Genomic DNA, 17,967 nt, shown 5'->3' with positions numbered 1-17,967 from the left:
AACCCATATAAGAGGATGCTTGAGAAATTAGACTAATGGTGTATTGGTATACATTTATAAATGTTTAATTTTAAAAAATTAGTCATTTCGAAAGAAATTTGAGTGTTTGATAACCACTCAAAAATAACTTTTCAAGCGTATTTTAATTAATTTCTATCAAAAGTGTTTAAAGAAAAATGAGTATTTTAAAATATATATATTTTTTTCAAATCAATCCAAATAGTTCATAAATCATGCCATACACTTTGTAATTGAGAATTTTCAAGGAAGAAGAAGGTAAAATATTATGATCATTAGTTTGCCTCTACTAAGTTGAAGGCTGCATCATCTCCTTCTTTTTTCCTTCAACATTTTCTCCTTTTTTTTTTTTTTTTTTTTTTTTTTTTTTTTTTTTTGAAGTTTTGTTTCAAATCTGAAAAAAAGTCGAAAAGGAAGAGGTTAGTATGGATGTCCGGATGGAAGACAACAACGTTGAGACTTGGCATCAGATAAAAAATAATAGATATGTTGTAAAATTGAGGAGGAACACGAATATGAAGCAAATATAATATGATATATTTTATTTATTAAATATATATAAAATAAAATAACTGAAATTATAAAATTGGATAATATGTAAATTAGTGAAATTTTGAAGTAGAATTCTCACTAATGTATGTGTAATTTTAAGATCCACAAAATTGCACTATTTATGACGAAGTGGCAAGTAGGATGTAGACTTACATCTATTTTTGAATTCATATCTTGTGGAGCTTTTCTTTTGTGATCATCATTTTGTGTGGTTCTTTTGAAATTTGAATAATCACGACCTCGACCTCGACCACGACCTCAACCACGATTATTATTAAAATTCACAACATTCACTTCAGGGAATGGTGTCATTCTCGTTGGTCGAGATTCACGATTTTTCATCAGTAATTCGTTATTTTGTTTGGCCACGAGTAGACATGAAATTAGTTCAGAATACTGTTTAAAACCTTTCTCTCGATATTGCTGCTGTAGGAGCATATTCGAGACATGAAAAATTATTGGAAAAATGTATTCTCTTACATATCAGCATTAGTAATTTTCTCCGCATAATAACAATTTTGAACTGATTTTAAATAATGTGGAGTTGTAATCATTTTTTGATTTGAAATCTTGTAGCCTCAAGTGCATCCACTTATAACGAGCTTTAGAAAGAATAATTGTTTTTTTTTATGATCATACCTCTTTTTCAAATTTTTTCACAAGATACGGAGATCTTTTATTGTAAGATACTCTATTTTCAATCTCTCGTGGATATGATGACAAAGGAAAATCATAGTTTTTGCTTTGTCCTGACTGGATGTCGTATTTTCTTATTTAATCATTTCTCCCAAGTTCATAGCATCCAGAAGAACTTCGACATTAAGTACCCATGACATATAATTATTGCCGTTAATATCAATGGCGACAAATTCTAATTTTGTGAGATTTGTCATGGCAACACTATCATAAAATATTGTACTTATGTTATAAATTCAATAGATATTGAATATGCAAAATAACATTAGATTTATTAATTATAAAGAAGATGAAAAAATCGACATACCTTTAGGACCTACTTTTAGCGGAAAAACGATAGGAGTTCATGCTGATAACGTGTTGTGAAATTGAGAAGTACAACGATAACACAAATATGGAGAAAATATAATATAATAATATTAAATATATAAAATATGATATGAAATAAAATAACTAAAAACATAAAATAACTAAAATTATGAAATTGGATAATATGTAAATTAGTGGAATTTTGAAGTGGAATTCTCACCAATGTATGTGTAATTTTAAGATCCACCAAATGTCACTATTTATAGGCAAAGTGACTAAGTAGGATGTGGGCTTATATGAACACCAAACATGAATAATTATAAGGCACGTGGACAACATGAATGGTGACATATGGCTTTAGGACACTAAGCAATGTGCATTTATTTATTATTATTATATTCATAATAAGATAATCTATATTTTATTTACCAAATCATATTTTAAAAAGTTACGTTTCAACATTCCACATCATCAATTAATTGCGACGTCAAATTTTTTATCGGTCAATTAATAGTTAATTTAGTATAGAGAAAAGATAAGATAAGAAATATGATAAGATAAAATCTAATCTTAGCTTATATAGAATAAGGAAAGACTTCACTTGATCCTTATTTTAAAAGGGAAAGATAAACTTCATTTCAATTTTCCTATAAATACATCATTATAATTCCATAGGAGGTATTTAAAAACTTATGATTTTTTCTTTATTATGTAGTTCTCATACTGACTTTGGCATCAGAGTCTGATTCGTGCCATGAAATGCATATTTTTAGGCCATTATTTGGACACTTTTACTTAGAAAAATGGATCCTTGCATGTATTTTCCCCTAAATTTAGTCTTAATTAGTTAAAATGAGCTTATGAGGGTTTGATCACTACAAGAAATAACATGTACAATAACTAACGAAAAAAACTATAATAGATTTTTAATAACTTTTTTTTTAGATCTTGTCATCTCATATTATTAAAAGTCCATAACTTTTATAGCCTTTTTTGTTAGCTATGTTGAATGCTATGAAAAACTTTAAAAATATAGCATATTTACCATTCTATGAAAATATATTATAGCATTACTTATTAAAGCTATAATAAATTTTTATATCTAATAAAAGGAGCTATTATAATTCTATAATAGCATTTGCTTGAAGCTATCATAATTTTTTATATGCCATTTGTAGGCACTGTTTGAGATTTATATATATATATATTAATGTTATTGAAAGTTTTCATAATATTTTCTTGTCAATTATATATGGCCAATTGTCATCATGGGCATTTTTAGCCATTTTTAATTGTATTTAGTGTTGCAATAAATCATTTCATTGTTTTTTTTTCACAAAATCTAAATGATAGCTAAAAAAACATACCTGAATTATATATAAAAAAAAATATCAAGGCGCTTAAAATGTCACAAGTCCCATTTCATAATCGAAATTTTACAATTCATCACATAACACGTTTAAGTAAAGTCTAATACAATGAAATAAAATCACAAAGTAAATTTCTACAAAGTGAATAGACAAAATACAAGATTTGCCAAGTTTTGAAGATTGAAGTAGTGAGTACAAAATTCTAGGGCAAAATGATTCATCACATTCATCCATAAGCAATGCTCATTCCGTCCACCTATAAAAACAATTAGAATATATATATATAGGGAAATTACAATGGCTGTCAAAATTGATTATGTAGTTTGCAAACGTATGTTTGACATTTGCTAATTTTCAGATATAGCAATTTAATAAAACTCATATTTTTATTTTTTTTGGATTCTTTTTTTACCCTTTTTAACAAGCGTCCCAATTTTTCCTCTCCCATCAAAGATTAAGTTTCAATTTCCTTTATATATATATATATATTATGTTAGTCAATCTGCACCTCACCATGAAAAGGGTTTCGTCAAGGAAGAGGATTTCATGATGTCAATTTTTACCATCGACAAGAGGATTTCGTTGAGGATCTCTTGAGCCATTGGTCGTCAGTTATTCTCGTCGTTCACCTCTCTCTTAGTTGTGTCAGAGATTTGTACAATCTTCGAACTTCTGCGTAACAAAGAGTTTCTTTAACGAAAAAGATAAACTTGCATCTCCATATCCCCAACTGTTCAAATTTTCTTAAGGTGAATTAAAAGAACAATCATTGAGGTTTGTAATTGTGGGAAGCTGTACAAAAATGAAAATCAATTGAATTTAGAGGAAAATTGAAATTGAAATTAGAAATTGTTTGTTGTGATCAAATTTATTTGAGTATCCGAATTGAATCTATTTCTATGAATGTATTTGAAGAATCATTCATCCTTAACCCCCACAACATGGATTGCAATGCCAACAAATTGAGTTTTGATTCATTTTCAAGTGCACATACACTCAAACTTTTCTGAATTATTTGTAAAATGTAAATAGAAGGATGAGATGTGTGATTCATTTTTATCGTCAAAATTAGAAAAATTTTTACTACCTTTTTTGTATTTGGTTTGAAATTGAAGCAAGTTTTTTTTAATTTGATTGAAAGTGAGATAGATTAAAGCTTTGGGTTTGGCTCTAATGCATTTTTTGCCAGCCTATTTGGCAATCAGATAGCATGAATATCTTCCTTAGTGATAATAATGGAAATATCAGAAATTACTATACGACAAAAAATAGAAGATAATCAAATGACAATTTGAAATAATCAGATGATAAGAAAAATAATAACTTTTGACAAAAAAATAAAAAAAAGAAGGTAGTCAAATGACAATCAGAAACTACTAACTAATTGTCAAGAAATAAAAGATAATAAGATGACGATCGATAGGCAATTAGAAACTACTAACTAATTAACAAAAAAATAAAAAGTAATCCGATGACAATAAGAGACAATTAGAAACTACTAACTAATTGAAAAGAAAATAGAAGGTAATCGAATACAATTATAAGGTAATATAAAAAAAAAATTATTAATCAATTGACAAAAAAAATAATCAGAATGCAATCATATAACAATATCGGAAACTACCGCACGACAAAGAATATAAGGTAATCAAATAGCTATGTGATTGATTTCTGATTGCTATTTGATTGACATGTGATTACTATTTGATAATCATGTGATTGATATCTAATTTACTATTTGACTGTCATGTGATTTTTATTAGATATTAATTACTTTGTGATTTTTATTTGATTACCACGTGATTGTTATCTTTGATTGTCCTGTGATTTTCATTAGATATTAAATACTTTGAAATTTCTATTTGATTGTTATGTGATTGCTATATCTGATTGTGTGATTTTAATTAGATATTAAGTATTTGTAATTTCTATTTGATTGCCATATAATCGTTATGTGATTGATATCTGATTGTCATATTACTAATTGAAACGATCTGAATTACTCTCATCGTAACCCTCTAAATTTATTCATCCTCCATTCCCGAACCTTCACTTGTAATCTGAATCATAATTCCCCTCAACTTCATTTGTACACATATATACATATTCATAATGAAACCGAGAGATTTAGATTTTTTAAGAAATTTAAGAAAATGAATCAATTTAGGGGAAGAAAAAAAAACTCTCCCCCTCAAATTCCGTTTAAAGATGTCTCAGGTCCTTTCCCAACCCAAAGGGAGGAAAAGCAAAAACAAAAATTCTATGATATATGCGTGGAGAGAAGTATAATCTCGAAAGTTAAAATTTCACAGTCACGGTGTAACGAAATCGAAGAGGAAGCAATTGAAAGGGGGAGAGAAAGAGAATTCACAATCACAATGATTCTTTATATTTTGATGTTGTGATTATGTTTCGGTGAGAATTTTCGAAAAAATAAAATAGGAAGAGGAAGATGAAGGAGTCGGCATTGAGCACAAATTGATTCAAATAACAGCAAATCCAAATTTTCAAGGCAATCATGCTTCCCCTTGGGATTCGATCCCTCAACTATTAAAGTAAACTAAACTAGAAAAGTATATAAAATGGTCGAATATGAAGATTATCAACAAATAGACGTTTTAGGGAATAGATTTCATCAATGACATCATTAAACAAAATTGCTTTGACTCTTGAAGTAATTAACACAACACCTACATCTAAATGTCTTTTATCCGAATTAAATCTTTCGAAAAGAATATTTTCTTTCACTTAATTACTAATTATTAATCACTTGAAACTAGATAATTAAGCAAAGAATTAAGACTTCTCATAAAAAATATCTATCGTTATCCAACTACTTTGTGTGTGTTCAAATGATAGTCTAACATGTATGATCTAATCTAAAACCTACTAGTTCAAGCAAGGTTTAAATCATGGAATCATTCAAATATTGATTAAATATTCAAAAGCATTAAGAGTGATCATGCTAGAAAGCGTAAATATGAATTAATATTCGAGAACCAAAGTATTTAATAATTAAACAAAAGAGTTCATCTACCTCTAAAACTATGAAATATTTAACTTAACATGGCTTCCATAGACAGAACCAACATTAGAATGCAACAAAAGCCAACGTTTCTGCCACATTTTCGTGGTAGAATTGATCCTTCCATGCTCTTCAATCACCCTGGCATCACACATACTATACACTACTCAAAACTCTATCTCTAGGCCTAAAAAATACCAAAATTAGATGTGGATGTTGTCTGCAAACCCTTTAATACGGAGGAAAAACTTTCCAAAACTATAAAACAAAGTTTTGGAAAGGCAACGCTGCGGCACTTGTGTCCTTCAAAGCCTCATGTGCTTGTTTCTTCACAACTAGGGTTGGTAAAATTTTTCCGCGAGGATCCCCCCGATCAGGACGGGAATCCCCAAGTTCCCGAACTGGGACAAGGCAGGTGTCCCCTCGTCCCCGCCCCTGATTCCGCCCCACCCCCGATTAGTATATATATATATATAATTAGATTTTTAAAATTATTTTCTCTATATATATATTTTTAGGTATTTTACAAAAAAAAAAAAAAAAAAAAAGTCCCCATAGAGAAACAAAAGAGAAACAGGGAATGGGTCCTGCGGGGACCCGTTTCCACGACAGGGAACCCTCCCTCGCTCCGTTGCCAACCCTATTCGCAACGACACTATGACATCCCTAATGTTAGTGCTCTCGTAAACAACGCCACGTATGACACGGTTCAGTGTCGTGACGCCACTCTATATTTGGGCAAAAAAACCTCTTTTCTTCCCTTTCTTCAATGTTTGGTCCCGACTTGTTTCATTTATATATAATTGGACTGTTTTGACTTGTTTTAGCTCCAAATTTGTTCTTTTACTCAAATCCTAAAAATCACTAAAGAAAAAAAACATCAAATCTAATAAAATCAAGTGAACTCATATCTAAATGTAAAAACACTTTTGAGGTGCTTTTCCGGGTTATTTAGATTTGTGGGGTTTTTTGAAAGTTAATTAGGGAAAAGGGGAAGTTTGAAACTTATTTAAGGGAAATGGGGACATTTTTTGTCCCCATCCGAATATGTCTCTTCAAAGAGACGCATTCGGCAATATTTTATAATTTTTTCTATTTTATTCGCCGCATTATATATATAGTCAGAATGCGTCTGTTAAACAGACACATTTTGACCGGCACGCATCAGAGTGAGATAATGCGTCTGTTCAATAGACGCATTCTGACTAATTTTGTTGTCTACCACCTCGTTCTACCATAAAAAATCATCTTCCCTTCATTTATTCCACCGAACTATCTTCCCCTTCACTGATTTCATCTTCTCCTTCACCGAATTCATCTTCCCTTACACTAAAACTCTCATTTCATCTTCCCCTTCATCACCGAAGCCCTCATTTCATCTTCACCCAAAATAAAATTTCCTTCATTTCTTCCACCTTCTTCATTTATTTTCAAATACCGATCATTTTCTACCTTCATATTATTAATTTGTTACAGTGTAGTCTTTATTTGGTAAGTTCATATATTTTTGTTATTTAACTTTGAATTAAGTTTTTGATAATTTTTACTGATTTTAATGTTTATTTTGTTTACCATGGATATTATTCAAAAATTTTTTGGTAAGTTGCAATATTTGGTAAGGCGCAAAGTTTTTTTTTGGTAAGGTGCAATGTTTTTCTTTTAATAAGTTGATATATTTTTTTATAGTGGGTTATCATAAGGGAGAATTACATGTGATTATCATTGTGTTATATATGTTGGGGTTAAGTATTAAAAATAACTCTAATAAATATAATAAACTTTAATGTAATCTGCTTTACTGCTAGTTGGTATTTGGTATTTGGTTGGTACTCTGTTGTTGCTTTTCTGGTTGGTATTTAGCTATCAAAATGAGTATGTCTTCTTTGGTTAAATATAATAAATTATAAGTATGTCTTCTTTGGTTTTTATCTATTTCTTTAAAAATAATCACCTTGCAATTTTATTGCTACTTTGGTAATTTTTTTTTGGAGGATGAGAATTTTTATTTAGGTGATTTTAAATGGAATCAAAGAACTCACACTTTGTTCAAATAGAAATATAAATTTTCTAACCTATTTCTTATGCATATTTCTAAACAACTCACACTTTGTTCAAAATAAACCCAACCTATTTTTTACAATTTTTTTAAATAAATATTGACAAAAATAGGGTTGGAGGGAAACAATTTCTGAGAATAGGTGTTTTAGGAAACTATTGACAAAAATAGAGTAGTGAAATCGTGTACCGGGTACACGATTTCCATGTGGCATACTCGTGTACTCGGTACACGAGTACCGTTTAATCCAGTCAGCACCACGTCAGCTGACTGGTTGACCGGTCAAGCAAACTCGTGGACCCGGTCCACGATTTGCTTATAATTTTTTTTTTAAAAGTTTGTTGACTATTTTTTTAATTGTTAAACTTAATTATTGAACTTAATTCCTTCATTATTAAACTTAATTATATATTTAATCTACAATGAAAACATCTTGCACTCATATTAAAAAAAAATCATGATATTAAAGAATATTTACAATTAGTTTTTTAATTTAAAATTTGAAAATGATACAACGTGGGATTTAAAAACGACCCCCCTGGCCCTTACCCCTCATGGGGGTTGTCTTCGTGTCCCTCTAAATTAGGTTCACCCTGTTATCGCTGTCGTCTACGACGAATACATCTTCGATCGGTGTCAGCAACATTGAATCGTCTTGTTTGTTGAATAATACCTTCTACGTTGACCAATGTTTGCTGACACATTGAACCCAATTCTGGTAAGTTATTCTGCACTGAATATTGTTGAACATCGCAATTAAAATTATTCTGTACAATAAAAAAAATATTAAACAATATTCATATCATATATATGGAAAATGTCTGATTTTAAATCTCTTACCATGCAGTAATAGTAAGCGCCGTCAAGTGTGATAAATCGCCTCGTGATCGAATTGTACTAGGGAAAGTAGTTGTCTAATACATCTGGCCCATTTGTTAATTCTCCCAGTGCACAACGATCATGTCGTCCATGCCAGTAGGATAAATATTTCGCATGATTCGACGCCAGTCTTGGTCGTGCTTACCTCTTAAATCGATCTGGTGTAGTGCTGGGAGTGTATAGGACAACGAAGATATCGTTTGTCGCAGACCGAACTGTCTCAGCACACGATTTGGATGATGTCACTCTACTATATGGAAGCATATAAGAGGGCTAACGGTCAACCAGATGTCTTCATCATCACGACAATAATCAGGTAAGGATGACCAAATCTGTGTGTATGGCATCCAAATAACCTGACAAAATAATAATAATAATAATAATAAGTATACATATAAAATGTTTTAGATATTCATTTATATACATATTTACTACCTGATTGTGCATCAACATGTCCAATATTTTTCTATACACGAGCAACATATTTGCTGACTGTTCAGAGGCAGCTAATACACCACTCCATCAAAAATTATAAAAAGTATAATTAATTTATATTCTTACATAAAATGGTAACAAAATAAATATATAAATGAAATAATACCTGACATTAAGTGGACGATGATATGGGGCCTGTAATTGGACTTGTGGTGCTATAATTGGAGATCGATCATAAGCCCATACTTGTAATAGTATTAGTAGCCCCGCTATTTCTAACTCTTGTGCATTGGAAGCCCGACAAAGTTCTCTGTACAATTATGCAATACATGCACCACCCCACGAGTATGTACCAGCGTGCTCGAAATCATACAATAATGGGAGGAACATGAGATGTACCAGAGTATTTGACTTGTTAGCAAATAAAAATCCTCCAATAAGCTGCAAGATGTATGCTCGTGCGTACCTACGTACGCTGATGTCTTTGGCATCGGGAGGTAATTTTGGAAACTGGGACGCCAACCAAGGGATACTCAATCTTGATCCCTTCAGATCCTCTGGTAGAACGCCTAAGAGCTATTCACAAACGTTCTTCCAGTCATATTGTAGTGAACCTGTTAATGGTTGTCCGTCCACTCGTAACCCAAATTGTATGGCAACATCCTGCAACGTAATCGTACATTCCCCACAAGGCAGGTGAAATGTGTAGGTCTCTAGCTTCCAACGCTCAACTAGAGCAATAATAAGGTGCCAATCAAGCTGGATGAAACCAATTTGTGCAACCCCAAGAAAACCTGCCTGTTGAACATATGGAATAATGCGGTGATCAAATGGGATAGTATGTTGTGCAGTCGCCTCCCTTCTTCGACAACTCAACACTACAGTGGAAGAACTATCTCCTACGATGTGTATTTTATTGGTACAATTGTACAAGATTAGAAGGACCAGGCTCCATTACCTAAAAAGTTCAAATTACATTACATAATAAAATCCATGACATAAAAGATATATAAAAAGTACATAAAAAATACAATTACATAAATTAATTATAAATACATAAAGAATACAAGTACATAAAATATACAACTACATGAAAATTATAAGTACATAAAGAATACAAGTACATAAAACTTGCAATTACATGAAAAATATAAATACATAAAGAATATAAATACATGAAATATACAATTACGTGAAAAATATAAATACATAAAGAATACAAATACATGAAATATATAATTACATGAAAAATATAAATAAAATATACAAGTAAAAAAAAATACACCTAATGACCCGAAGACGACGAAACACCTAGTGTACGGTGTGGACAAGTGCGTCTGTTATGTCCTTCTCTTTTGCAAATTGTACATCGCACTTTTTGGTTTGCTTCTCTCCAATCCATTTCATTATGAATGCGCGTATTTTTTGGCCGACCTTGTTCTCTCAATAAGTCCGCATTTGGACGAACTTCTGTAAATGATAATTCTGGCCAATAATCTGGGTGTTGAATTAGATGGAAGCGACCTTCATAATAACGCTTGAAATTGGAAAATTTGTAGCATTCATCAATGAGTGTAGGTATGTCATACGCATGTAATTACAAACTAAAATTACATGGGAACATGGAATCTTGAATGATTGCCATTTATTGCAAGAACATGTCCCTTCTTTCAAACTTAAAACTTGGGTGTGTTGTCCTTTATAGGGAGAAATCATACTTATGCCAGTTTGTACTTCGAAAGTTTGAATTTCCCTATCAATGGATGTCACCGTATGTGTCGATGCTCGTTTTTCCCACATCTTCAGTTTTTTTAGGGCATATTCTATATATATGTCCTTACGATCGAGTGTTTCACTGATTTCTTATCTCTGGCGTTCAAAATACAGTATTGTGCGATAGAATGTTAGCCTAACCAAAGAAGTAATTGATAACATTCTAGCACCTTTGAAAACACCGTTCATGCATTCAGCTGCATTGCTTGTCATCCACCCATAGAGGTACCCACCGTCATGTGACTGTGTCCATTTTTCCAAGTCAATGTCTGAAAAAAATTCAAGACTACAATTGTTTCAATTCTTTCATGCACTGAATGAACTTATGCCTTAGGTGTTGATTTCTGGCCTTAAACACCAAATTTTTTAGTTACTTTGATTTGTATTTTGAATTGAAATTACTGACAACATGGCGAAGACAATATCGATGGTACGCTCTGGGTTCACTCCAATCAATTTTTTCATTATTAATTGCAGCAAGAATGCCCTTGTGTCTTTCAGAAATCAAGCAAATACCCTCTCTCTTTGGGTAACATATTCACAGAATGTCCACAAAAACCATGACCAACTGGACGAATTCTCACCTTCAATGATAGCAAAAGCAAGGGAAAATATATATCCTTTTGCCTCAATAGATAAGGTTGTCAATAAGTTCCCCATTATATTTTCCATAAAGATGAGTTCCATCAATCTGGATTAATGGCCTACAATGGTTGAACCCTTCTCTTGCAGGACTAAAAGACCAAAAAACTCGTCCAAAAATAGTCGTACTTGGCACATCAGAGGGAAGGAAAAACCAATCTGTTCGTGTTCTCAGATTGTAATGAACAACAGCACTCAGCCAATACGGAAGCTCCGAATATGATTTCTCCCAATCGCCAAACACGACAATAACGTTTTTCTCTTGGCTTGCCACACCCGTCTATAATTGACATTATAGCCATATTGTTTTTTAATGGCTTCTTGGAGTAGGGTCACAGGTACTCCAGGATCAGCTCTAACCAAATTTTGAATTTCAATACTCATGAAATTTAAATCAAGCTGGGAATGATCCTGTGTCAATTCTGAAAACAAACATGAGTGTTCTCCTTGAAGTTTTGTGATTTTGAATATCCCATAAGTTTTGCGTCGACATGCCCGTAGCTTCCAAGCACAACCGTCACTCCATGATTTACATTTAACCTATTAAAGATCCTGATTTGATTCCACCGATAATTTCGTAGTGTTCTGTCACATAATATTTTTTTACAGCAACCTGTAAATCTTCTTTGGTATTAAACAACATTCCTTTTTGTATTAAACTACAATTATCTACTCCTACATTCATTTCTTCCAAAGTAGACCCTAGTTCACACGTTGAATTTGTCATTTCCCAATCTATTTGGGTGAACGTTTCCAATGATACCAACTCAAGATCATGTTCACCACTACTGTTGTTTCCAAATAATTCATCGCATCGACATAAAAATAATTAATATGTCAACTTAACAAAATCTAATTTCTAAGTTTAACAAATAAGATCTAAATATTATACATTTAAATCAGCCCAAATCTAATATACATTTAAATCAACCAAAATTTAAAATCCATAAACTATACATTTAAATCAGCCTAAACAAATAAAAAATATATATATGAGATCTAAGATTTAAGATCTACAAACATATACATATAAGATCAGCCCAACAAATCTATATAAGATCAGCCCAACAAATTCATATATTTCTAAGTTTAACATACATATATTTCTAAGTTTAAATCAGCCCAAACAAATAAAAAATAAAAAATCTAAGATTTAAGATCTACCAACATATACATATAAGATCAGCCCAACAAATTCATATATTTCTATGTTTAACATACATATATTTCTAAGTTTAAATCAAGCCAAACAAATAAAAGATATAAGATCTAAGATTTAGAAAGAATTTTATTGAAAAACATACATAAAATATATTGAAAAACATACATACAGATCTAAGATTTACCACATAAATATAAGATCAGCCCAAACATACATATATTTCTAAATTTAAAATATATTTAAAAACAACTAAAGAAAGAATTTTACTACAAAAGTGAGCAAAAATCGACAGCCAAAAAGGTAGATTTCGGTGAGGACCAAATGAAGGTGAGGAAAATCGAGCAAAATCAGAATTTTGGAAGATTTCGGTGAGGAAAATCGAGGACTCGGTAAGGAAAATCAACAAGATTTTGGAAGGTAGAAAGCAAAATGGAGGAAAACCGTCGAACTTATCGCGAGGGACTACAAAATTGGCAGAGAAATATGGAAGGCGGAAGGTCTCAGTGAGGAAGAAAAAGGGACGGGCGGTGATTTTAATGGCGAGGAAGTCGTACACGACTTCAGGTAATTGTGTACCGGGTTCACGATTTCCTCAGTCAAACCTGCATGACTGCCACGACAGACTGTGCGTGCCAGGTAGCCAGGGACTCGTGTACCCAGTACACGATTTAGAGCTAATTGTGTACCCGGTACACGATTTAAAATTTTATTTTTGGGAATACTTTCCCTCCAACCCTATTTTTGTCATTATTTATTAAAAAAAACATTATTTTTAAAAAAATCATTTTTATGCATATCAAATTATGATAATCATTTTTAAAATATAGTTTAGAATGTTCAACTACGATTTTTAAAATATTACATCATAGTCTCAAATTATTTATGTTTAAACATATAAAAAAAGTCATTAATAAAAAAAAATATTACATAGTAAAAACAATTTTTTTTCATACTTTTAGTAAAAATAATGTAACTCAAATTTTTAAAAACAAAAAATTATCTTTAATTCACGTTGAAAGAAAATTTTAACGAAATCTAAAAATAGGTATTTAAATATGTTCTTAATGGAAAAAAATTAATCTTTGTAAATGTAAAATTTATATTTAAATCTTTTTCATTTTGCCAAAATTTTAAAATTTATTAGTAGTTTTTAATGTAAAATTAAGAATATGTTCTAATGAAAAAAATAGTGATATTACTTTATTTTGTGGAGAAAAAGAAAAAAAAACTAAAACGAATTAAAGAAAGAATTTAAAGTTAATAGTGGTATTGGATTTAAATTAAAACGTTCAATTGTTTATGTTTAAACATATAAAAAAGTCATTAAAAAAAAATATTACATAGTAAAAATAATGTTTTTTGTCCATACTTTTAGTAAAAATAATTTGACACAAATTTTTAAAAACAAAAAGTTATCTTTAATTCGCGTTGAAAGAAAATTTTAACGAAATCTAAAAATAGGTATTTAAATATGTTCTTAATGGAAAAAAAAACGTTGTATTGGATTTAAACTAAAACGTTGTATTTTATAATGGATTATTGGAGAATTTATTTTAGAGTCAGTTAATTGGACGTTTTATTTCTGAAATGAAACAAAAATGTAAAATATCCATAATTTTGTATTTTTTTTTTACAGTGGTTATTATTTATGAGAAAACTGTACAATCAAGTCAGTTAAAGGGTATGTATATATTTATTTACTATTATTTGGAATGATGTATTGATGTATGAATATTGAATGTTTGAATGTTAATGTCAATATTATTGTTAGTAATATTGTGTTGTTGTTGTTATGTTTATTGTTTATCTAGTCAATTTATTTTGTATTATTCACCTTAATATTGTAAATTTTATGATGATTAAAGGACAAAGATTCATGCCAATATAAAACTATATTTATCATGATTTTTTACCTACTTTTTATTATTGTTTTGTTTGAAGGTAGATATTATTTTTAAAAAAATACATTCCTTTATTTTTACATATTAAAAAAAATAGTAATAACACATTAATATAGTTGGCCTAATATATACTTACAAATATTATGATAAATATCAGATAACATTTGCCAAACTACGATGGACGTTGTGGAATTTTTATGTTATATGCACGGAAACATTGTTAATGGGCTAAACGAGATAGAATATGATAGGCAACCATTTTTTCGTATAAACATGCATCGTCAAGTTGACTTCAACACATTAATCGATGGATTATGTGATGCATTATCCATAAATAGAGATGATGGGGTAGTGGTAATATTTAGATATGGTAGTTATGTAGAAGGATTTACTTTCTATATTCCCATCTCATTACGAAGTGAAACTGATGTACGGTTGATGATGAGCAACGCTCCATACCCTCCAAATAGAGTTGAACTGTATATATCCCAACCTAGTGTCCCAAGTCCAACCTCAACGAGAGAAAAAGTTGAAACTACTGTTGAGTTAGAAAGTCATGATGTGAAGGATGAGCATTATGATCCAACTATTGTCATAAACGACAAAGAAATTGAAATAGACGATGATGATATCGATCTAGATTAACTACCTAGTCAATTTTTTGGCGTATATGAAGTCCCTGAAACATTTACCGAGATAGACCTGAACGAGATGACCACTGAACCCCGAAACATTTACTGAGATAGACTTGAACGAGATTGTCATTTTATTTATTGATTGTATTTATACAATGAAGAGTGTATTTTTTATTAATTGACATTGTATTCGTTGATTCTAATCACATTGATTTTTACTAAATATTTAAGTTAAATTTAATATTGTTTTTATGGGATCAGATGGAGGGGATGTTACCACAGGGGTCATACAACAACTCGATTTTGTACTTATAACGCAGCCATAGATCCGAGGCTGTTTGGGAAGACAAGCATATCGATGCAATGCATTGTCGGCGAAGAGAGGCTGTTATTCGAAGGCACAAGAACGTAGACCCTCGTATATTGAACTATCTACGAGTTGCAGGATTCTACAAAGTCTCTTGTATAAAATTTATACAACTAGACTGACATCTGATAACAACATTAGTGGAACGATAGCGGCAGGAGACACACTTTCCACATGTTGCATGGAGAGTATACAATTACACTTCAAGATGTAGCCATCCAATTTGGACTCTCAATTAATGGAAGACCATTGATCGGGTCTCTAAATTATGACTGGGAACAACTTTGTGCCCTTCTTTTAGGCATAACCATGAATGACGCCGTTCTTAAAGGAGGTTGTCTAAGCCTGCCATGGTTAGCTGATCAATTTAACAACTTCGCCCATCTACCAGACCATGCAGATGAAGAGGACCTGCAACGATATGCTCAAGCATATATTCTCAAGTTGATTGGAGGATTGGTATTTCCCGACAAATCTAACAGCAGAGTGCACCTGATGTATCTTCCTCTCTTGATGGATTTTGATGTTGTCGGGACTTACAGTTGGGGCGCTGGCTGTCTTACATGGTTGTATAGGCAACTATGCAAGAGTGCAGTTATAGATGGAAAAGACATTGTAGGCCCACTTTTATTGATACAAATTTGGGCATGGGATCAATTTCCTCTTCTAGCGCCTCAACGACTCCATAGATACGAGAATAACTTAGGTGACATACCACTTGCAGTAAGGTAAACATATTTACCTCATTATTGTTGTGTTCCATGCTCATTATTGTTGTGTTCATTATGAAGTACTAATAGCTAAAATTCAATTTCTAATTGTTGTAGATGGAATGACAACTATTCTGTAATTAGAGCACCTACCATGTTCTAGTACAGTATAGGCATATACTCGATATGCCTAACCAGGTAATGTTTTATTCCTTCATATATCATATATTCATTTTGTAAGACACATAAGAAAAATCGTTCACGGTGTTAATCTATACGATCGCTTACGTTTACTACACGATCACTTAGTGCACCGAGCGAAACTAAACGATCGCTTACCATTTGATAGATGATCGCTTAGCTAAACCTACACGATCGTGTACCTTTTTCTAAACGACAAGCACCTGCCTATATGATTGTCTTATACTATCTCCCGCTTGCTTGTTCGTACTACACGATCGTTTTTTCCTCCTTTCCTCTACCAATTCCCTCAAAGTCCACCCTTTGGATTCTCACTCCGAGAATACCGAGGGCTTCGAGTGGTGGGGTCGTCCCTGGTTGCTGTTGGTTCGTACACCGTTGATCATGTAGACGACCGTGGTGCTGGTAGGTGACTGTTTGCTGGATGATAAGAAGCGTGAGGAGTTCTCTTCTGCTGGACTGAGTTTGATTGAAGAAAGTCTTCAACTGGTACCTTTATCTCGGTCTTTTGTATTTTATTTCTTAAAGCATGCCAGTAATTAGTCTTACAATGCATATCTGTATGGTAGAATGTATGTATTTTATTTCTATCATAATGAAATCAGAAAGATCTGCTTTCGCTTATAGGCATTCTTATATAGTTTTCTTCATTTTGGTTTTGTAAAAGTTTATTCTGGTCCATTAATCTTTGGTTTATTACATGAGATGTATGGTTCATTTATATGTCATATTGTATGCACATATTGAAATTTCCACCTTCGGTTATGCATTGGTGATGCATCATCTCTTTATTATAAATGTTATAATTTAGAGAAGCATGATTTAAATTATGTAAAAGGATGCTCATGCATCATATAATATAAGAGTTATATTTATGCATGCGTAAAAAGCACTGACATGTATCATTTTTATATTATAATTGTTATAGTATACAGGTGTATGGAAAGCATGTTTTCTTGGTTATTACGTGTATATAAAAGTCATGTATAGCAATGACCGAACATTGCATGAAGCATGACTCAGGTTATTTTATAAGTGTTATAAATACCTCGTTGTGTGGCAATGTTTTAGTTGTTTATTTTTAAAGATTAAAGAGAAATTAGAACTAAAAGCAATAAGACATGCATGCTCACTTAGGTTTAATTCATGGTTTTAAAATGTTTAAAACTTGGATGACATAGTTTTATGATCACGGTTCTAATATGATTAGCAACCTTAGGCTTTAATCCTTTAATC

General features: G+C 31.4%; 1 protein-coding gene across 1 annotated transcript; it reads left to right on the top strand.

The window, feature by feature from the left end:
- The first annotated feature begins 15,994 nt into the window (after window positions 1–15,994).
- Window positions 15,995–16,552, top strand: LOC120084890 (protein MAIN-LIKE 2-like). Its single transcript, XM_039040701.1, has one exon. The coding sequence runs from the start codon at window positions 15,995–15,997 to the stop codon at window positions 16,550–16,552; it is 558 nt and encodes a 185-aa protein (XP_038896629.1).
- Window positions 16,553–17,967: the final 1,415 nt, after the last annotated feature.

This window comes from Benincasa hispida, chromosome 9, assembly GCF_009727055.1.
Source record: "Benincasa hispida cultivar B227 chromosome 9, ASM972705v1, whole genome shotgun sequence".
Taxonomy (NCBI): Eukaryota; Viridiplantae; Streptophyta; class Magnoliopsida; order Cucurbitales; family Cucurbitaceae; genus Benincasa; species Benincasa hispida.
The sequence above is the reverse complement of the archived record's forward strand: the minus strand, read 5'-3'. Positions and strand labels throughout refer to the sequence as shown.